This window comes from Ranitomeya imitator, chromosome 2 (assembly GCF_032444005.1).
Source record: "Ranitomeya imitator isolate aRanImi1 chromosome 2, aRanImi1.pri, whole genome shotgun sequence".
NCBI lineage: Eukaryota > Metazoa > Chordata > Amphibia > Anura > Dendrobatidae > Ranitomeya > Ranitomeya imitator.
In genome coordinates, this window is record NC_091283.1 from 670,359,157 (window position 1) to 670,382,739 (window position 23,583).

The 23,583-nt window shown below is 45.5% G+C and overlaps 1 protein-coding gene across 2 annotated transcripts in view; it reads left to right on the forward strand.

Moving 5' to 3' along the window:
* ERLIN1 (ER lipid raft associated 1) overlaps nucleotides 1–20,875 on the forward strand; it is a 265,288-nt gene extending 244,413 nt beyond the window's left edge. The window contains exons 12-14 of one of the 2 annotated variants that reach the window (XM_069753034.1): nucleotides 20,319–20,417; nucleotides 20,503–20,565; nucleotides 20,641–20,875. In XM_069753034.1, coding sequence (XP_069609135.1) covers nucleotides 20,319–20,417; nucleotides 20,503–20,565; nucleotides 20,641–20,655 — 177 coding nt within the window. In that variant the 3' untranslated portion in view covers nucleotides 20,656–20,875. The remainder of the gene's footprint in view (nucleotides 1–20,318; nucleotides 20,418–20,502; nucleotides 20,566–20,640) is intronic. The other variant, XM_069753027.1, reaches the window with a different exon arrangement.
* The last annotated feature ends 2,708 nt before the right edge of the window (nucleotides 20,876–23,583 follow it).

Sequence of the window (23,583 nt, forward strand, 5' to 3'; positions counted from 1 at the left end):
ATCCCTGTCTTTGTGACAGATTGCCCTATCTGTTCCCCTAATAATTGAGTCCCCCACTACCAGCACTTGCCTGGCCTGCCCTGCCCTCCTATTTCCCTCCTTACTGGAGCAGTCACTCCTCCGGCTTTCAGAGGACATGCCTGGTTGCAGCAGTGCTACCCCTGTACTGGCACCCCCCTCATCTGCCAACTTAGCAAACTTATTGGGGTGTTCCAGATGAGGACTAGCCTCCCTGGCACTCTTCCCTCTACCCCACTTCCTAATTGTCACCCAGCTTGCTACTTCAATGTCCTGCAGCTCCATCCTACCATCCCCCCTCATCTATCCCATTGAGCGTCTGCTCAGTGAGCAGAAGACTCCTCTCCATATTGTCTATGGATCTCAGTGTTGCCAGCTGCACATTTAGATTCAGAATCTGGGTTTCCAAATGCACAACGTGCGCACATCTCGCACAGCAGTATGCACCCTTGATCGGCTGCTCAAGGACTGCATACATGTGGCAAGATGTGCACTGGATGGCATTAACAATAGTGGAGCACATTTCCTAATGGGGATTGCACCAGACAGAAAAGTTAAATAATAAATAAAAAAGAATTTAAAAAAATAAAATAAATACAAAGTATTAATAAAAAACAGACAGCAATTCCTCCCTTGGAAACTCCCTGAATCCAAAGTCACTGAATCACAAGTCACACTTACCGCCGTTCACATTTACGCTCTGGTTACACTCAGCTCGCTCACACTCGCTATGCTGAAGATTTATAGATTTTTTTTTCTCTATTTCCCCTTAACAGCAATCCACCTTGCTGTTGAAATGCACTTCCAAAAAAAAGGAACGCGCTCTTCCGCCCATCGGTCTGGAAATCCGCCCATTGGTGACCCCATCACGTAATCGCGGGTTACTGATAGGTTGATATGACAACCAGAGGTCTCCAGTCACTGGTGGCTTGCTGTGAGCACTGACCAGTGGTTGGTGCCCATAGCAAGCAAGGTATTCTGCTACATACAGGTGATCTGATCATCGCCTCTATGTAGCAGAGCCAATTGGGTTGTGGCAGCTTCTTGTCTCCCATGGAGACTATTGAAGCATGCCAAAAGAAAAAAAAATGTTTTTACAAATATTCTAAATATATAAAAGTTTTGCCCCATTCAAAATAAAACAATACAAAAAAACCCCATACACATATTTGGTATTGCCACGTTCAGAATCGCTCGATTTATCAATAAAAAAAGGATTAACCTGATCGCGAAATGGCGTAGCCAGAAAAAAAGTAAAAATGCTATAATTACAGTTTTTGGTAAGGTAAGGAGGTTTATTCGCTGTGCAATGCTCCTCTGGGAAATATAATATGTAAATTGCCTCTTCTGAGAAAAAAAGGACTTAACTCTATAGCGCCACCTGTTGGAAGTAGCATTCCTACAAGTCACAATCAACTCTTTAACGAGTCGTGCAATATGACTTAGTTTGTGACTTTCTTCCTTTTTTCTTTTCAAATTACAACTTATTGATAGCAACATTTATATGCAGCAATAAAGAAACACAAAAAAACAAATACCAAAGTGCCAGAACAAATACATCTTAATCATCATAACACAACTTGCTCAGCATTTTCAACCTGAATGCATAGAACAAACCAAAAGAAAAAAGGTGATCATATCCTCAAGTGTGATTTTCTAAATACAGTCTCATCCTAATTATGTTAAAAACAAGATTAAAAGAACCAATATTTTTACCACCTATTTATACTTTAAAATTTTTTTCTATTATATCACAAATCATGTCATTTATGAAGTGTTTAAGAAGAATAGTACAATAGTTAAAACCTCTTTCTTATAAAATATGAACTAATTAAACAATTAATAGTACGTTTGTAAACTGGCCTTTTATCAACAATTTGTCCCTTCTAGCGGGTGAAAGTTAATCTCGTTCATAAGCGCTTACCATTATCATAGCCGAGACCCCAGAGAACATGATTCGGGGGGGTTTTTAACCGACCCCGCATTTGTGATCGCCGGTAATTAACCGTTTACCGGCGATCGCAAAAAAAAACAAAACGCGATCTCTTTTTAATTTCTCTGTCCTCCGATGTGATCGCACATCAGAGGACAGAGAAAAGGGGTCCCAGGTAGCCCCCCGATACTCACCTATCTCCCCCGGTGCTCCTCGTGGCTCCCAGTGGGCGCCGCCATCTTCAAAATGGCGGGCGCATGCGCAGTGCACCGGGAGAATCTTTGGGGTCTCGGCTACCGGGGGTAGCCGAGACCCCAAAGAACATGATCGGTGTCGGTTTTACCAACCCCTGTTTTGCGATCGCCGGTAATTAACTGTTTACCGGAGACCGCAAAAAAAAAAAAATCAAAGTGTAATTCTCTGTCCTCTGATGTGATCGCACATCAGAGGACAGAGAAATAGGGGGATTCAGGGACCCTATTATACTTACTGGTGTCCCTGGGTCCTCCTGCTGCTCCTCCTGGCTGCCGGCATCTTCTGGGCAAAAGAAAATCGCCATCTGCCGGCCGACAGGAGAAGAGCAGTTGGAGCTAAAATTAGGGCTAGGGTTAGGGTTAGGGCTAGGGTTAGAGCTAGGGTTAGGGCTAGGGTTAGGGTTGGGGCTAAATATAGGGTTAGGGTTGGGGCTAAATTCAGGGTTAGGGTTCTTTCACACTTACGTCGGTACGGGGCCGTCGCAATGCGTCGGCCCGACATACCGACGCACGTTGTGAAAATTGTGCACAACGTGGGCAGCAGATGTAGTTTTTCAACGCATCCGCTGCCCAATCTGTGTACTGGGGAGGAGGGGGCGGAGTTACGGCCACGCATGCGCGGTCAGAAATGGCAGACGCGACGTACAAAAAAACGTTACATTGAACGTTTTTTGTGCCGACGGTCCGCCAAAACAAAACTGATCCAGTGCACGACGGACGCGACGTGTGGCCATCCGTCACGATCCGTCGGCAATACAAGTCTATGGGCAAAAAAACGCATCCTGCGGGCACATTTGGAGGATCCGTTTTTTGTCCAAAACGACGGATTGCAACGGATGCCAAACGATGCAAGTGTGAAAGTAGCCTTAGGGCTAGGGTTAGGGTTAAGGCTAAAGTTAGTGCTAGGGTTGGGGCTAAAGTTAGGGTTAGATTTGGGGTTAGGGTTTGGATTAGAGTTGGTATTAGGGTTAGGGTTGGCATTAGGGTTATGCTTGGGATTAGAGTTAGGTTTGGGATTAGGGTTAAGGTACCGTCACACTAAGCGACGCTGCAGCGATACCGACAACGATCCGGATCGCTGCAGCGTCGCTGTTTGGTCGCTGGAGAGCTGTCACATAGACAGCTCTCCAGCGACCAACAATCCCGAGGTCCCCGGTAACCAGGGTAAACATCGGGTTACTAAGCGCAGGGCCGCGCTTAGTAACCCGATGTTTACCCTGGTTACCATCCTAAAAGTAAAAAAACAACCGCTACATACTTACCTACCGCTGTCTGTCCTCGGTGCTCTGCTTCTCTGCTCTGGCTGTGAGCGCCGGGCAGCCGGAAAGCAGAGCGGTGACGTCACCGCTCTGCTTTTCGGCCGCTGTGCTCACAGCCAGACCAGAGAAGCAGAGCGCCGAGGACAGACAGCGGTAGGTAAGTATGTAGCGGTTGTTTTTTTTACTTTAACGATGGTAACCAGGGTAAACATCGGGTTACTAAGCGCGGCCCTGCGCTTCGTAACCCGATGTTTACCCTGGTTACCAGCGAAGACATCGCTGAATCGGTGTCACACACGCTGATTCAGCGATGTCTACGGGGAGTCCAGCGACGAAACAAAGTTCTGGACTTTCTTCCCCGACCAACGACAGCACAGCAGGGGCCTGATCGCTGCTGCCTGTCACACTGGACGATATCGCTAGCGAAGACGCTGCAACGTCACGGATCGCTAGCGATATCGTCTAGTGTGACGGTACCTTTAAGGTTAGGGTTGTGATTAGGGGTGTATTGGGATTAGGGTTAGGTTTGAGGTTAGGGTTGAGATTAGGATTAGGGGTGTGTTGGATTTAGGGTTTTGATTAGGGTTATGGTTAGGGTTGACATTAGGGTTGTTTTGGGGTAAGGGTTGTGATTATCGTTAGGGTTAGTGATTAGGATTAGGATTAGGGGTGTGTTGGGGTTAGGGTTGGAGCTAGAATTGGGGGGTTTCCACTGTTTAGTTACATCAGGGGGTCTCCAAACACGACAGCCAATTTTGCGCTCAAAAAGTCAAATGGTGCTCCCTCCCTTCTGAGCTCTGCCGTGCGCCCAAACAGTGGGATACCCCCACATATGGGGCATCAGCGTACTCGGGATAAATACAACAACTTTTGGGGTCCAATTTCTCCTGTTACCCTTGTGAAAATAAAAACTTGGGGGCTACAAAATCTTTTTTGTGGAAAAAAAATATTTTTTTATTTTCACGACTCTGAATTCTAAACTTCTGTGAAGCACCTGGGCATTCAAAGTTCTTACCACACATCTAGATAAGTTCCTTGGGGGGTCTAGTTTCCAAAATGGGGTCACTTGTGGGGGGTTACTACTGTTTATGTACATCAGGGGCTCTGCAAACGCAACATAACGCCCACAGACCATTCTATCTAAGTCTGCATTCCAAAACAGCGCTCCTTCCCTTCCGAGCTCTGCCGTGCGCCCAAACAGTGGTTTACCCCCACATATGGGGCATCAGCATACTCGGGATAAATTGGACAACAACTTTTGGGGTCCAATTTCTCCTGTTACCCTTGTGAAAATAATAACTTGGGGGCTACAAAATCTTTTCTGTGGAAAAAAAATATTTTTTTATTTTCACGACTCTGAATTCTAAACTTCTGTGAAGCACCTGGGCATTCAAAGTTCTCACCACACATCTAGATAAGTTCCTTGGGGGGGTCTAGTTTACAAAATGGGGTCACTTGTGGGGGGTTACTACTGTTTAGGTACATAAGGGGCTCTCCAAACGCGACATGGCGTCCAATCTCAATTCCTGCCAATTCTACATTGAAAAGGTAAAACGGTGCTCCTTCACTTCCAAGCTCTGCGGTGCGCCCAAACAGTGGTTTACCCCCACATATTGGGTATCGACGTACTCAGGAGAAATTGCACTACAACTTTCGTGGTCTAATTTCTCCTGTTACCCTTGTGAAAATAAAAATTTGGGGGCAAAAAGATCATTTTTGTAGAAAAAATGCGATTTTTTTATTTTCACGGCTCTACGTTATAAACTTCTATGAAGCACATGGGGGTTCAAAGTGCTCACCACACATCTAGATAAGTTCCTTAAGGGGTCTAGTTTCCAAAATGGTGTCACTTGTGGGGGGTTTCCACTGTTTAGGCACATCAGGGGCTCTCTAAACGTGACATGGCGTCCGATCTCAATTCCAGCCAATTCTGCATTGAAAAAGTCAAACGGCGCTCCTTCACTTCCAAGCTCTGCGGTGCGCCCAAACAGTGGTTTACCCCCACATATGGGGTATTGGTGTATTCAGGAGAAATTGCATAACAAAATTTATGGTTACATTTCTGTTTTTACACTTGTGAAAATAAAAAAAATGGTTCTGAATTAAAATGTTTGCAAAAAAAAGTTAAATGTTTATTTTTTCCTTCCACATCATTTCAGTTCCTTTGAAGCACGTAAAGGTTTAATAAACTTCTTGAATGTGGTTTTGAGAACCTTGAGGGGTGTAGTTTTTAGAGTGGTGTCACACTTGGGTATTTTCTATCATATAGACCCCTCAAAATGACTTCAAATGTGATATGGTCCCTAAAAAAAAAGGTGTTGTAAAAATGAGAAATTGCTGGTCAACTTTTAACCCTTATAACTCCCTAACAAAAAAAAATTTTGTTTCCAAAATTGTGCTGATGTAAATTAGACATGTGGGAAATGTTATTTATTAACTATTTTTTTGTGACATATCTCTCTGATTTAAGGGCATAAAAATACAAAGTTTGAAAATTTCAAAATTTTAAAAATTTTCGCCATATTTCCGTTTTTTTTCCATAAATAATCGCAAGTAATATCGAAGAAATGTTACCACTAACATGAAGTACAATATGTCACGAAAAAACAATCTCAGAATCAGCGGGATCCGTTGAAGCGTTCCAGAGTTATAACTTCATAAAGTGACAGTGGTCAGAATTGCAAAAATTGGCTCGGTCATTAAGTACCAAATTGGCTCTGTCACTAAGGGGTTAAATATTTCAGCATCATGTGTGCCCTCATTGTCTGACCTTACATCCCAGTTGCGGGCTGTACCTTGAGAGGTATACCTGGTGCTTGGAGCCCAGAGAGGCGACAGTAACACGCTTGTTTCACTTCCGGTCGGCTTTTCAATATACATCACATGTGATATGCTTATAGTAACGTCATGGATCTTTTGAGAGAGCTTGAGAGTTTGTCATACCTACCGGAAAGAAGCGGCAGATTCAGCCTTCTATCAGAATCGGAGATATATTTCCCTAATGGACCATACTGTATAAGTTTCAGTAAGGTGAAACATCACCATATTAGGACTGCTCAACCGCAAAAAAAGTGGTCAATGCAGCTCTTCAAAGAGAAATGTGCAGGAAATCTTTATGAGGTATTAGTAAATAAGGATAACTAGAGGGAATCTGACAAATATTGGAACACCCACTAGAAGTAATGTGAGTGTGTCACGGCCAGCTCTGTTCTCCAAGCTACGGATGTGCATTTAAAAAACAAAATCTATATTTACTCCACCCATCCACTCGCCTTTTCCCTTCCTTTAAATTTATCATTCAAAAGAACTGTTCAAGTAAAAAAAAAACTCATACGGCTATATCAATGGAAGAATTAAAAAATGATGGCTCTTTGTGGGGGTGGGGATATTATTAGAAAAAAAGGAAAATTGCATTATCGGGGGTTCTCCTAAGGTTTATTTCACATGGGGGACATTGTGATCAGTATTTTGAAAATGGATTTGTAACACAGCGGTAGTTATCTTCTTTTAAGCCAGGTTCACACCATATTTGTGGCCAGTGAGTTGGCCATAAAAAGTTGGCATCACATGAACAGCACTAGGACCTTGTAATTCAATTCAACTATTCAAATTAGTATTTTTTTCAAACATAAACTGAATCTTGCGCTAGTCTCTTCTGTATTTTTGATTAGACTCACCTATGCGTGTATGGATGCACAAAATAAATCGAATCCGATATGGTGTAACCATATAAAATCTTATAGAATTTTACAAATACATTGCAATTTAGGAAACTGTACTTGATATTGTTAATTTTAATAAAAAATGAAGGCCGTACAGATTGCATATGGGTGACAAACAGGATGTAAATTGCTTTTTTTTTCTGGATGAAACTAGGATCACTTTTTTTTATGCCAGTGTGAACCTATGATCTGTTCACTTGAGCATCTGAAAAAAATATTCAGTGTTTCATCTAGACAAGTGAGACGATTTTTTTCTTGTCATGCATGTGCTCTCCATATACAATCCGTTTTATACAGCAGCTGATATAAATCATTTACAAGATCATTTATAGTATCTTATCTTTGAGAATTGCAATGTATCCATCAAAATTGGATGCTGTTCTGTCTCGTATCAGATTATTCATTCGGACTCCCATGTCGGCACCACAAGAGAGGGCATCCGCCCTTCAGGCACAGGAAACCAGATACAAAAGAGGGCGGCACCTCTCCCATGCATCAGTTGGTTTCCTGTTCCTGTGGGACTGGATCCTACAGAAGAAGAGTGTGATATGGATCCCAGGCTGGACGGCCGACTCATGTAGTGGGGGGTCTCCTACCTCAGCCGGTGTGGAGTTCCTGGAGACGCCACGGTTGTCCTTGCTGGGCTGCACAGTGGTGGCATTCACAGCAGGGAGTGGAGTCTGGAGCATGTCTGTCTCCAGGGAAGCCAGCTATGAGTAAGTATTCCCCCCGGGATCTTCTGTTATTGCGGTGCGGGGATTGGTGCCAGCACTGATGTGTGTAGAGCTGGGGGCATCATGGCAGGCGTTGTGCGGGGCGCCACTGGCAGGCCGGGTGTCCTGCGCTGCTCTGCGCATGGAGGAAGCGTAGATGTGCTGCGGTGACATCGGAGGCGGGGCTGGCGTGAGCTTCCGGGTCACCGGGGTTGCTGCACATGCGTGGCAATCCAAGATGGCGGCACCCACCGGAATAGGACGCCGGACACTCGCGCTTCCCTCTGGCTGGTCGGCTGTACCTGTGGGGGCGGAGAACCAATCGGGGGGCAGCGCGAGACATCTGCTGACCGGAAGAGGGGATTTAAGCATGCTCCAGGTTCGGACCCATGCTTCTGGCCTCATTTTCTGTCCATGATGGAGAGTAATCGTGAGAAGCAGCCTCAGCTGCTGGACGAGGTGCGACAGAAGCCGAAGGATAAAGAGCGTGACAGGAGTGACCAGTCCAGTCTTAAGATCTCCTCCAGGCAGGGATCGACAGCATCAACTTTTTCAAACCCCCCTCATATTCCAGTACCTATCCACTGCAGGCACTTGGTAAGTGATCTATCTGAATGTTCACTCAGTGACGCAGTCCCCCCTTATATTTTTTGTTTTAGGGGAAGAAGTGCATGGGTAAGGCAAAACACAAGGAATGCGCCCTCTGTGGAGTCCCCTTACCAGATTCATGCCCAAATAAGCTATTTACACCATGTATCCAGCAGACGGTAAGGTCTCAGGGAAGGGGTGGAGTGGCATTAGGTCTAGATGGACTTTATTGCTTATATTATCCTCCCTCAGGAAGCAGAAGAATCATGTAATGTTACTGCAAACCTGAAAGAGATGGTCAGGGCAGAAGCAAAAAAATCCCTGAAGTCCCTGTCTCAAGCGGGAAGCTCAAAATACAAGGCCCCTTTGTACTCAAATTCTTTGGCGGAAGGGGAGAAAGATGAGAGCTCCTATGATTCAGTTCCCTCATCCTCTTCATCAGAGGAAGACGCTGGCCGCTTCTGTCTGCCCCTAGTCCGGGTGGATAAGTTAGTAAGAACAGTCAGGGGAACGATGGACATAGCGGAATCCAAACTGCAGCTATCCATGCAGGGGATCATGTTTAGTGGGCTGGATCAGAGGAAGCGAAGCTCTTTCCCATTAAACAAAAAGATCCAGGAGCTAATTTTCCGGGAATACAAAAAGCTAGAAAAGAAGGGCTCGTTACCACCAGCTCTTAAACGTAGATACCGCTTCAAGGACCCGGCAGTCAACACTTGGGACAAAGCTCCTAAGTTAGATGCGGCAGTGGCCAAGGCATCAAAAACAGGCTCACTACCTTTTGAGGACATGGGCACCCTTAAAGATCCCCTCGACAGGAAGGCAGATACCTTCTTTAAGGAAACCTGGGAGATGGCGGACGGTTCTCTTAAGACCAGCGGTTGCAGCAACTTGTACGGCCAGATCCATAATGGTCTGGCTGAACCAATTGGAGGCCCAGTTATGTTTAATCTGTTTTTATTGAAAAGAACTTCAAAACAAACAAGGAACAAAGGATTCAACAACATAAAAAGTATTGAGTACAAAAAGAAATCTCATATACAACTGTATATCAAAACCTGTAACCAACAAGTCCCGAAATAGTATAGCTTTCAGGTCAAAATCATTTTCAATCAAGTCCAACAAGATCTGAAAAGAAAAAAAAAATCCATGGTGGATGTAGGTATCCTCTATCCAGGGAGACTGTATGACCTTTGGTGATACATATGAGGTATCCTGAAAGAGAGCGACTCAAACAAGAGGAGCTAGGTCACTCCAAGAAATAATGGTATAAACACAAACTGAAAGAATGAGACTAAGAAGAGGAATATGGGGGAGGAGAGAGGATGAAAAAAAGGGAGGAGGGGAGGAACCATGGAGTCTGATATAGAAGGGGGCAACTTGCACCCCTATAATGACGTCCGTCTAACCCGTATTGTTCAATCTATCTTCCTTATGGGTTAGAAAAGAGGGATTGAAAGTCCTGAGAGTCCATATACAAAATCCAAGGACTCCAGACCTGCAGATATTTTTCCATTGAACCGTTTACCTCAGCGGACAATTCCTCCATACTTTGAAGGCTGGTCATCTCCTTGACCCATTCAGACACATTAGGAGATTGGGAGAATTTCCAATGTCTCGGGATCACAGTGCGCGCAGCAGTTAAGCAGAATCTTAGGAGCCCCTTTTTCTGGAAGCGAAACGAGCCCGGGAGGATAGATAATAAAGCCACCTGGGGGGAGTTGGTCACCAAATGACCGCTAATGGCTTGATAAGCGGAAAGACAGAATCCCAAAATGGCTTAATATGCTTACATCCCCACCAAATGTGTAGCATGGTACCTCTCTCTACTCCACAACGCCAGCACCTATCGGAGACGGAGGGAAAAGCGGCGTGTAAGACATCTGGACAGTGATACCACCTGGTGAGAATTTTGTAATTCTTTTCTTTTGCGGCACAGGCAATAGAGAATTTATGTGAATATACGAACGCCTTCCTCCACTCCGCCGCCGATATAGCAACTCCCAACCCACCTCTCCACATACTTGGGGAACTTGTCTTTGGTATTTTGGTTCAAAAGAGCATATATTAAGGAGACAGCATGTGCAGGCGGCGACCCCAACAGGAAAAGCTTTTCAAACGGCGTAGGAAGGGAGGAGTATGAGCCTGCGCCCTCTGGAGACGAGAGGAAGGATCAGAAGGGCCCCCTCCCTCTAACGGCTGCACTGATTCGAAAGTGGGCATGGCCGAACCCTTGAGGACATGAAAGCATCTGGTATTGTCCCAAAGAAAACGATCCCTCTCCACCCCAGGGGAAACGCCGGATTAGAGAAGAGAGGCGTAAGCGGTCCACTGCCTAAGGACAGAGAGCCTCTGCGGGTCTCCAGATCCCATCCTCTAAGTGTATCTTTAAGGAGGTCAGCTTCAGAACTAAATTGACCTCTACTTTTAGGGCTGATCCATGGAAGGTTATGGAGTGAAATTGTAGAGCTAATTTGTTCTATTCCCACCCATTGTTTGTCTGAACTGTGGAACTGCCAGTCCAGCATGCGTGTCAATAGCGCTGCTCTGTGATACAATTTGAAATTCGGAAGACCCGCGCCCCATGAGCCTTTGTACCTATATAAAGTACCCATGCCGATCCGGGGTCTACCACCACCCCCACACAAATCTTGAGATGGCTGATTGGATTCTGGAAAAGAAAGAAGGAGGAGGAATTAGAGGAACTGTCTGGAAAATATACAGGAAATGAGGAAGTACATCCATTTTTTTCGCATTTATACGGCCGAGCCATGAGAGCTTCCACTTATCATAGCTACCTAAGTCTTTCAAAGTCTTTTCCAAAAGGGGTTGGAAGTTTAAAGAATATAATTTAGCATGATCTGTCGGGATGGTAACTCCCAAGTATCTTAATGCTGTTTCCTGCCATTTAAAGGGAACATTATCTTTAAGATGTTGAACTTCGTCTCTAGATAAAGTTATATTAAGGGCCCCTGATTTAGAATAATTCACTTTAAAATTACTAAGATGGCCAAATGTCTCAAATTATTTGACTATGGAGGGGAAGGAAATGTAAGGCTGTGATATAAGCATGAGAAGGTCATCTGCATATAAGGCCGATTTACATTGACCTACCCCAACTGGAATACTGTGAGTGCTGGGGTTCTTTCTAATGGCTATTGCCAGATGTTCCATTATCAATACATACAAGAGAGGGGACAGAGGACACCCCTGCCGTGTACCGTTGTTGATGCGGATAGGGGAGGACAGGAACCCATTAACCCTAACCCTAGCTGTAGGGCCCCTATATATAGAGAGAATCTTCTCAATAAATTTGGTGCCCAGGCCCAATTGATGCAAGGAAGCCAACATGAAGCTCCAACTGACCCGGTCGAAGGCCTTCTCTGCGTCAACCAAAAGCAAACACAATGGTAGTGATCTGGACCTCACCCGAGCCATCAGGAGAAGAGTTTTATACGTATTATCTCTGGCCTCTCGGCCCTTGACAAACCCTACTTGATCTGTATGAATAACCCCGGGTAACAAAGGTGCCAACCTATTTGCCAGGGCCTTTGAAAAAATTTTTTATGTCCACATTAATCAAAGAGATGGACCTATAATTGGAAATTAACAATGGATCTTTCCCTGGTTTTGGTAAAACGCTGATGTGGGTCTCCAGGGACTGGGGCACGAATGGGGATCCCTCTGACCCAGAACTGAAGACTTTTGTTAGGAAAGGGACAAGCTGTTCGCTAAATACCTTATAAAATTTTGGTGTGAACCCATCAGGGCCTGGGCTCTTTCCCACAGGATTTGATTTAATAATGGCAGAAATCTCTTCCTCTGAAAAGTCCTCCTCCAGAGAGTCTGCGAGTTCAGGATGGACAGCTGGAAGGGCGTTTTGTCTGATATAGTCGTTTATTTTAAGGTGAAGAGATGAAGCTGACATGTCCCTTAATATTATAAAGGTCACTATAATTAGCTCGAAAGGATTCGGTAATTTGGATTGGATCCTGTGTGCGAACCCCCCTTCCCCGATCCACATGATTTGTGGGATATAACTAGTGTCTTTTCTGGGATGTAGCACCCTAGCCAATGCCCTGCCACATTTATCCGCATTTTCATACATAGATCGATGGAATCTGATTTTTTGACGGGAATATTTTTGATCCAGTAGGACCCTAAGCGCCTCCCTTGCTTTTAACAGGTCCGCGTACACAGAAGAGGATAAAGATTGTTTATGTGAGGATTCCAATGTATTAATCCGCTGGAGCAGACTGAAAATTAGAGAGGCCCTTTCTTTTTCCAGTCTAGAGCCATGCTTAATCAAAAGACCCCTTAAAACACACTTAAGTGTTTCCCACTGGTTAGGAAGGGACGTCTGGTCACGTTCATGGATCTCTAGAAATTCTGAGATAGACTTCCTAATTTCCATAGTGTATAGAGGGTCTTTAAGTAAGTTATCATTGAGATGCCATGTCCATGGTCGATGAAGGCCATTTGGTGGGATAAGATGGAGAAACACCGGAGCATGGTCCGACCAGGCAATGTGGCCAATAAAAGTCTGGGCTTGCCAGGTCAGGGCATGCTGGCTTATTAACAGCATATCTATGCAGCTGTATGAAGAGTGAGTTGGGGAGTAATACGTATAGTTCCTATCCGTAGGATGCAGGACTCTCCAGGCGTCTACCAAGCGTAGGTCCTGAATCCTACATTTAAAAGCATTGATACATCTACGGGGCAGGAAATGATGCTGAGATGAAGTATCCACCTCCGGATCAAGGGTAAAATTGAAGTCACCGCCTGCAATCAGAGTCCCCTCCCTGAAATCCGACAGGAGCGACAGAATAGTGGAACAAGCTAAAGACGGATCTTTATTGGGTATGGGTATGGGTATTAGCTATGGTGAATACCATTGAGTTAATGCAAAGTTTTAGGAAAATGTACCTGCTTTCTGGGGCAGTCCTAGAATCTAGGGCTGAATGGACCAATGACTTATGTAGGGCTATTGAGACCCCTTTTCACTTTGATTCGGGGTTAGGGCTTTGAAACCAAGAGCAATAATATCGATCCTTCAGGGTGGGGAGACAGCCAGCCTTGAAATGAGTCTCTTGGAGCAGGAGAATGTGAGTCCGCTTTTTATGCATTTCATACAAGATCTGGAACCTTTTCTGAGGGACATTCATCCCTCGGGCGTTGATGGATCCTATGTTGATCTGTTTCATGGTAATGGTAAAGTACTTTATAAACTGGGGAGGAAAAGGGAGAGAAAGAAGAAAAAGAGAAGTAAGAAATAAAAGAAAAAAGATAAAATTATGGGGGGTTGGAAAAGAAGAAGGGACAGAAGCAGACACAGGAGTGAGTAGAGGGAAGAGAAAGGAAAATATAAAAGAAGAGTCAGCAGGGGAGAGAATAAAAATGTAAGGGAAGAAAACAGACAAACGTACTAACTAGGTTAGAGTGAGTATACTAAGATACAAAAGAACATGTACCAAAGAATGTGTGAAGTGCAGAAGTATTGTTGGGAAAATTGTTTAAGGTCCAACAATGTGACGTGAATTCCTGGTGGGGACTATGCTTTCCATAGAGGGGCTCCCCTCACCAGGCCAAGACAACACCAAAGCTAAATCTGCCCCCTAAATGCCACGCCCCCCCATGTAAAAACCAAGGAAAACAGAGTATAGTCAAATAATCAGAATATAAGCCCCAGGACCCTCCCTCGCCCAAGACTATTATTAACCTGTTGTCTATGACTAGGGAAGGGGGAGAAGGTCAACAAGCCCCTGGGTGAAGAAAACATTCATAACCCAACTCCTGATGATGGTTACAAATAAAGATAACTGGAGCAACATTCCAGAATCAGTATCTGAAAGCAAATGCATGTAGAGAAGCCGCGGAGACACCATCACGTGTTCCTCAACGCAAGCAATAAATAGCCAGGTCTTTCACGGGGAAGGAACAACCACGGGAAGGGCAGCATCCAAAATAGAAAACCACCTATGCTAAAACATGGTATCCATGCACAGACAGCTGTTTCGGGGTATTTGCCCCTCATCAGTGTGGAGTAGGAAACTGGCTATTAGGAGCAGTGCCTAGTAAAAGGACTATAAACATAAGGATGAATGACCTTGGGGAGATCAAAACATCCAACACCGCGGAGACATCACGTGTTTCTCAACGTAGTGATCCAGAACACTGCTCCCATCCCTTATGGGAAATATGCAAATGCATGTAGAAAAGCCACGGAGACACCATCACGTGTTTCTCAACGCAAGCAATAAATAGCCAGGTTTTTCACCGGGAAGGAACAACCACGGGAAGGGCAGCATCCAAAAAGGAAAACCACCTATGCCAAAACATGGTATCCATCCACAGACAGCTGTTTTGGGGTATTTGCCCCTCATCAGTGTGGATTAGTAAACTGGCTGTTAGGAGCAGTGCCTAGTAAAAGGACTATAAACATAAGGATGAATGACCTCGGGGAGATCAAAACATCCAACACCGCGGAGACATCACGTGTTTCTCAACGTAGTGATCCAGAACACTGCCCCCATCCCTTATGGGAAATATGCAAATGCATGTAGAAAAGCCTCGAAGACACCATAACGTGTTTCTCAACGCAAGCAATAAATAGCCAGGTCTTTAACATGATGGTGTCTCCGCGGTGTGGGATGTTTTGATCTCCCCGAGGTCATTCATCCTTATGTTTATAGTATCTGAAAGCAAAACATGGACACATATTATTGTATATCAGAATAGTGCATTCATTTTGAAAGGAGATCATCCCCAGACCACAGATCTCAAGGAGGAGGGAAAGATTCCCGCCCCCTCCTGCCCCAGTGTTGAGTGGCCCTCGACAGACGTTGGGATAACCCACCAAAGGTCTCCACTGGAATAGTAGGCCAGTCCATAATTTCAATCCGAGGGAGGTTCAAGGTTGATGTAAATAATGCAATGTCCGATGGGGACCTGAGGATATGCATGCGGCCCACATGACGGACCTGCAAATGGAATGGAATACCCCAGCTATACGGCAAGTTATGATCTTGAAGCAAATACAAGAGAGGTCTCAATGCGCTTCTTCTTTTCAAAGTAAGACGTAACAAGTCCGGTAGGATTAGAATCTTTGATCCTTGGAATAGAGCAGAGGATCCATCTCTGAGCCTCTGCAGGATGGCTTCTTTTTGTACATAGTGATGAATGCGGCATATCACGTCCTGTGGACGGTCTGGGTCAGATGCTCTGGGGCCAAGTGCTCTGTGAGCTCTGTCCAATTCAATCTCCTTCTCAGGAGGCTCACCCAGAATTCTGTTGAAAATGCATGTCAATGTGTGAGAAAGATCTTTAGATTCTACTGACTCAGGTAGACCCCGTATCCTCCGATTATTGCGCCTTCCCCTGTTTTCTGCATCATCCTGGGCTTTTATCGGGTAGTAAAGCTGGCTGGAGTATATGTCTAGTGACTTCTGATGAGAAAGCATCTTACTTTCAATATCTTGGATTCTGTTAGTATGGTCCTGGACCTGAGTATCTACTTGTTTAACTTCAGTGCGCAGAGTATTCAGTTCTGGCCTGCTCCAGCCGTGTTATGTATGTCTCCATGTCCTCTCTTGTAGGAATAGCTGTTGGCCTGATTCGTAGCTGAGTCAGCTCTGCTACAACTCCTGAGGCTTGATGGCAGAGGAATGTGTGTCCCCTCCCCTGGGATGAGCAGGAGAAGCAGCAGTCTCCTCCAAAGAGGAATAAAGGTCCCGTCACACATAGCGACGCTTAAGCGATCCCGACAACGATACGACCTGTCCGGGATCGTTGCTGCGTCGCTATGAGGTCGCAGGTGAGATGTCAAACAGTGCGATCTTCCCAACGACGCAGCAGCGATGCGGCGACCTGTAACGACCTGTACAACGATGTCGTTGGTCGTTGTGACCCTGTCACATGGCTGCTATTATGACGATACAGACCTCGATGAGGGACGTCTTGTGTGACGTTGTAGTCACACAGGCGTGCATTTGCGTTGCCTTTTCCGCGCCCATTCAGTTCCGATTGGTGGTCGCTACTGCGTTCTGATTGGTTGGCGGCCTTGCCATATGAGGCGACACGATAGCTCTTCCGTCCTTTGTGTTCTGTTTGATGAATCCTGTCATAAATCACACTCTGTGAGTATCTCCAGGCTCTTTATTCACATCATGTCTCAACCTCCATTACATGAATTCCGAGTACAACAACATCCAACAAGTTCCAAACAAAGAATATAGAACACACATAAAAGTAGTGAGACCCCTAGAGGCCACATGAACATATAACATATTGCTACACTTTGTTCCTGAGCGCGTGGTGGATTGCAGATCGTTGTAGAGTTCTCCGGCCTGCGACTTCTCTTCGATTCTATTCTTCAACGGTTCTTCTGATATCTATACTTTGTGCACGGTAGGTATCGTTTGGGGTCTCAAATGCGTTTCCATTCCCTTAATTTATTATAGGGCACCTACTAATAATTTCCTGCTATCATTGCTCTGGAGGGAGGGAGTGAGGGCTTGGCTGCTATCTGTGTACATATACTTTTACACGGGCTGCTATTTTAGGGGGTCTTGTGCGTACACACCCATACAGCATGTTTTCTGTCATGCATGGTAACGGAATGGAGTGCATTTATTTTTTTATAATTTTATTTTTTATTTTTTTTTTAATTTATTAACTTTCTCATCTTTTTCTTTTATGTGTTTCAGTTTGCAGCATCATGAACAATGCGCAGTGTGCTGTTGTGTTTGCTGCATTGCTGGTTGAGGAATCTCGGCGGCAAGATGAGGCCCGGATGCTAGAGAGGTGTTCCAAACGAAAGCGTCGCATGTGGACCAGAGAGTGGCTGCAGAAGAGGTCTGATTTGTCCCACATGCAACTTGTAAGAGAGCTTCAGGATAAGAATCCTCATGATTTCCGCAACTATCTGCGGATGTCTGAGGAATCCTTCAAACATTTACTGGAAAGAATTACTCCACTGATTCAACGGAAGGATACAGTGATGCGTGTTGCCATCCCGGCAGATGAAAGATTGGCAGTCACGCTGCGATCCCTGGCCACCGGGCGCTCGCTGCAAGACTTGCATTTTTCTTCAGCCATTTCAAGGACCCTGCTCAGCGTTCTAATTCCAGAGACATGTGATGCGATTTTCCACAGTCTACGTAGCTACATGCAGTTTCCCAACACGGAGGAGGAATGGAAAAAGATTGCCTCCGATTTTGAGCAGCTTTGGCAGTTCCCTAACTGTGGTGGGGCTTTGGACGGGAAACATGTCCGGATCACTCAACCACCGAACAGCGGATCCTACTTCTTTAATTATAAGAGCTATTTCAGCATCATCCTGATGGCCCTTGTTAACGCGAATTACGAATTTATAAATGTAGATGTTGGCATGAACGGAAGGGTTTCCGATGGTGGTGTTTTAGAGCACACACTCTTTGGAGAGCGTTTGAACAACTGTGACCTTCACTTGCCTCCCAACTCTGAGACTAGAGGCAACCTTAATTTTGTTTTTGTCGGTGATGAGGCCTTCCCGCTTCATCCCAATCTTATCAAACCGTTCCCCCAAAAAAGTCTAACAGAGGAAAGAAGAATTTTCAGTTACCGCTTGTCAAGGGCACGTCGGGTTGTAGAAAATGCATTCGGTATCATGGCTAATCGCTTCAGAGTTTTCCACACGCCTATTAACATGAAGCTTGAATCGATAGACTCCGTTGTTTTGGCTTGTTGTGTGCTTCACAACTTCCTTCGCCATCGCGATTCTTTGGCGTACAGTCCACCTGGCTTCATGGACTCTGTGGGCCTAGTAAATGGGGAAGTGCAGCTCGGTGAATGGCGCGCAAATGATCCCGCAATTGCAGGCCTTCAACCGTTGGTACCTGGCAGAAACACCCACGATGCGAAGACCTGCCGAGACAACTATTAATATTTTAACGGCCCTGGTGCTGTTACTTGGCAGCATCAGAACTTATAGTGGGCTACTACTGACATTTATACACTGTTTTAATTATTGTACTGATTTGTCTAATAAACTTTGTGTTTAATTCTTTAAAAGCTTTGTTTCTCATTCTTTCTGCAGTAAGGGCCCGTATATACATACGTGTATTCCTATGTATACAGATACATCCATATACACCAACATTGAAATCTACACAGATACCTACATATACACATACATACTCACAGACATACAAATATAAATACCTATCTAAACATAAATACATATCCATACATTAAACCACCAACACTCCAGTCTTCCAATGCAACCGGAGATGCTGTATTGATAATGCGTAACTTTTAGAACGCAGTAGCGTCTTCGGTCTGACCTGGAGATTACAATTCAGGCCGCTTCCTTCGCGAACGCAGTAGCGTCCTATAATAACCGCGGTGACGTTGATGCTTCGTGGGCGTGGTTTACGGCGCTGATGCATTGTGGGCGGGTTAAAGGACATTGCTGCGGCCTTGCTTGTAACTAGAGGCGGCAAAATGGCGGCCAGGCGACGTGCAACACCTTGGGGCGACGCAGAAGTGCGGTACTTAGTAACAGAGGTAGATGCCCGTGATTATGGGTGTCATAATCACCCTGAACATCCAGTCCTCCATAAGCAGGCTGTGCTGCGGAGGATCAGTCGGGGCCTAGCCCAGAGATTTGGGGTGCAGCGCTCCAGTACCCAGATCCGGAAGAAGCTGGCGGATCTGCAGTACAGGTCCAGTGAGCGCCTCGCCAGCATCTGGTCACAGAGCCTTCCACATCGTGGTGAGTGGTGTTAAGATAGGTTAGCATAGTATATGGCCATATGGCCACGACCGTTTTTAGTGTTTTTGCTGCCCTCGGCACTTTTCGTGCTGCCTCCCCAGTTGATGAGTATGCAGAGACTGTCAGCAGTGACTTGGGCTACTTTCACACCACTTTTTTTGGACATTCATGGCAGATCCAACAGTTTTCCCTCATCTGTCGTGTAAAAGATCAGTTACGACAACACTGCATTTGGTCTCATTCATTCCCTATGGGACTTGTGGACATGTGCAGCACTTGCGGTTCTTTCAACAGCAGAAAAATAAAAAATGCTAGCAGTGTTTTTTTGGTCTCAACGCAAGTGCAAAACCGCAAGTGCCGCACATGTCCGCAAGTAGCCATCACTACCTGTCCCTGCACCTTCCTTGCTTATCACCATCCCTTCCTGACCATAAACTAAACTATAAAGCTTTCTAAACTGTTTTCTATACACAAAACAAAACAATTGCATGACATATTCCAATGATAATGAGGGCGGTGGTGGCGTGCACCCAACGTCAGACACACCCTTGTAAAATGAGGGGCATGTATACACACATATACGTATACACCACACAGTGCTCCATCTTGTATATTGGCAGCACATAATGCTCTGCTTCATACACACACACGCATGTGGCTCTGCACACATGCCGGTCCGCTCCGCACACACCCGGCTCGGCTCCGCACGCCTCGTACACACCTGGCTCGGCTCCGCACGCCTCGTACACACCCGGCTCGGCTCCGCACGCCTCGTACACACCCGGCTCCGCTCAGTGCGCATCGTACACACCCGGCTCCTCTCTGTGCACCTCGTACACACCCGGCTCCGCTCTTTGCTCCTCGTACACACCCGGCTCCGCTCTGTGCTCCTCGTACACACCCGGCTACGCTCTGTGCTCCTCGTGCACACCCGGCACTGCACAGTCCTTCATACAATGAGACCCCTGATCATATGACCCAAAATACGGCCCTGTATATGGCGGCACATTAGTTACAACAGTAATTACAGTGCAGCACCTCAGGTATGTAATAATGTAATAATTTATTTTTTCTCCAGCACCAGCAGACCCGGAGCCCCAGCCGGAGTCACCTACAGGCTCGTCACCAACAGGCTCGCCACCATCACTCCGTGATATGGGTGAAGCCTTGTCTCCCGGTAATTCTTGCACTAAAAAAAAGGTCCATACAACTTGTAAAGGATAGGACTGTCGTGTACTATGAAGTGTTGTATCTTTCCCTAGGCAGTGATGCCAGAGGATCCGGGTGGTCCCTTAGCTCTTCATCACCCGATTTACACGGAAACCGTAAGTGTTAAATAACAAACACGTACCTGATAGTTAGATGCATGTACAAAATAAGTTTTACCATTCCCTCCATAGAAATCCCTACATTAGAGGACCTCCTGGCTTCACACAGGAGGATGATGGCGACACAGGGGACACTGGCTGAGCAAGTCAAACAGCACGGAGTGATGCTGGCAAGTTTTGTGGCTGCACAACAGCAGAGCGGCAGCCATTAATTTTTTTTTGTTGTTGTTGGTTTTGTTATATTTAAGTTTTTGGTTGTTGTTATCTTTATTTTCGTTATAAAACAAAATTACAGTTTATATCCCCTGATGTGTACGCTTTTTTAAAAACAACTAACATGTTTCATCACTCACACTCATTATATGTGTGCATCTGTATACATGCACCCAGCCCATTACCCCGCCTACTAGATCTGCAAATAACTATATGCTGAATTCAGTAAAGCAGGCTGCAAGTTTGAATCAACAAAACATTTTTATTTATAACAAATATTAACATAAATTAACATTTTAATTTAACTCTTTCATATAAAATAACTTAACTATAGAACAATTATACTTAAACCCTAAATGTTAAATGGAACTAAAGTTCTTCATAATGGTTTTCAGCATTCAAAAATCCTTGGCTGGGCGGAGAAGATAATTGTCCAAGGAAAGAATGGGAAAACCTGGGATATTGTGGTGGAGGGGCAAGCGGCAGGTTTGGATGAGATATAATTCGACTGTGTGCTGGTGTGCCACGCATTGCCTCAGGCGTTTCGTTCATTGGCTGCCATGAACAAGGATCACGGTCCATCCAACTGTGCACACTTGACCTTTCATCCAGTTGACCGGCTGCCGCTTTGCTTAAAGTTTCAAAAATGACCCTCTCGGCGTGGATCCTTTGTGTGTCTTGCAGCTTCCCTAGCCGATCAGCGGCAAAGTTGGCAAAGCTGTCCACGGTAGTGTTGCTCTGCTGGCTTATCATCTGCTTTGCCAAAGTGACCAACTCTGTTGATGGCGACACGGTGTCCTTTCTTCTACGACCATTGTTAATCCGCCGTGGTACATAAGCTGAGTTGGGGGTTGAGGGTGCAGGGTCTTCACTCGACCCCTCAGTAGCCTCTGCCAGGCTCGGTTCATCTCCCAGCATGTCGTCACTGGTCGGGGTGGACAAATCATCATGCCGATCTTGCTGCAGGAACAGAAAATTAGAAAATTAAGAATTAAGGGGAGGAACTAGTAGTACAGGATAGGATTTTTCATTCAACGGTATGAGCACTGAGTGGGGCAAAAAAGTAAAGGATTGTACTTATCTGAAGTGGAAGGGATAACTTGGAGAAAATGCAGCATAATAAAAGAGGGAAAAACTTAGTTAATATTTTCTATTCTACTATGGCATGAGAGACCAAGTTTTAATGCTTTTTACAGGGAAGCAAGCAAAGAAGGTACTTACATCTCCAACAGGGGTGTCAGTCGGGATCACAGAGTCTTGATCCAGGGTCTGCCGCATTGAAGATGCCATTGTGCGCGGCAGCTCCTGGTCACGGGTGAAGCCAAGCAAGTCATAGTACCATAACGATGGCACATAAACCTCATCTGTGGCGGCACCAGACTTCTTTGACTTCACCACCTTGTTCAGCTCCTTTTTATAAACTGTGCGTAGACCCTGGATCTTTTTCCGGACAACACTCTCATCCACCTTCTCGCAGGGGTTATGCTGCTTAAAAAGAGCAACAAGTTTGGCAAATGCCTCCCTTTTCTAATTTCTGTTACTGTAGTCAGCGGATTTAATCTGCCAAAGGCAGGGCAGGGATCGATACATCTCAATTAATTCCCGTACAAATTCCTCGGTATTGAAAGACATCTGAAAGAAAGAATAGCATACAGTGAGCATATATGGAAAATTTTAAACAACATTTTAAAAAGAGTTAAGTATGAGCCACACTACTGTGTGCCCACGTTCCTAACTTGTAAGAATGTAGAATAGAGAACAAGGTGCCAGGACCCTGAGGAAGAAGAGCGCTGCTCTTTGAAACGCGTTGGTTTAAACCCTCTCCCCTCCCTTTTTTGAGCGATCCAGCGCTCCTTACTGCAGGTGACGTCACTAGGTAGGAGGAGCCTATCGGCCATTGTTGTTTTTGTGTGCGGTATCCGGGGAATGCTACCGGCCGGGGCATCCCTGAGGTACGCTGCATAGCGTCATCTGACGCGCACCACGCCGGAACCCTTGGCGGTTTACATTGGACAGAGGCACATCTACCCTCACGCAACGCGGACCCACACTTAGCTGTGTCAGTCATACCATTGGTAAGTTAGAGATATTGGCACTTAACTCATTGCAGGATAGACTGTGCTGCTGGTGCGGTACTATAGTGGTGGGGGGAGTATCTGTTTCTGGGTCAGGGGGTTCCACTGACGTGAATCCACGGGGAGTTTTGTCTGTTTGCTTTCTGTCTTTGTTTATTGCTTTTAGTCGGTTATCGTGTGCTATAACCCATAAGTGATATTGTTTTCCACATTTGCTAGCGCGGCATCTATCTGTTTGTTTTAAGGTGCCAGGACTGCTAATAATCTCTGCCAGTCTGTGGTCCCTCCTTCCAATAGTCCTCCACTGACCACACCAATGCTGCCTGTGTACCCCTGCCAGCTAATGGAACCTGCATAGAGCCTAATTTATTATTTAAAAAATAAGGCCTAGTAAGCCTGTCTGCGGTCCCTTTGTGCCCACGAGACTACCTAAAATGGCTCCATGTGCAAAAGTATATGTACACAGATAGCAACCAAGCCCTCCCTCCCTCCTTCCAGAGCAAAGATAGCAGATTAGTAGGTGCCCTATAATAAATTAAGGGAATGGAAACGCATTTGAGACCCCAAACGATACCTACCGTGCACAAAGTATAGATATCAGAAGAACCGTTGAAGAATAGAATCGAAGAGAAGTCGCAGGCCGGAGAACTCTACAACGATCTGCAATCCACCACGCGCTCAGGAACAAAGGACGGAAGGGCTAATGTGTCGCCTCATAGGCATGGCC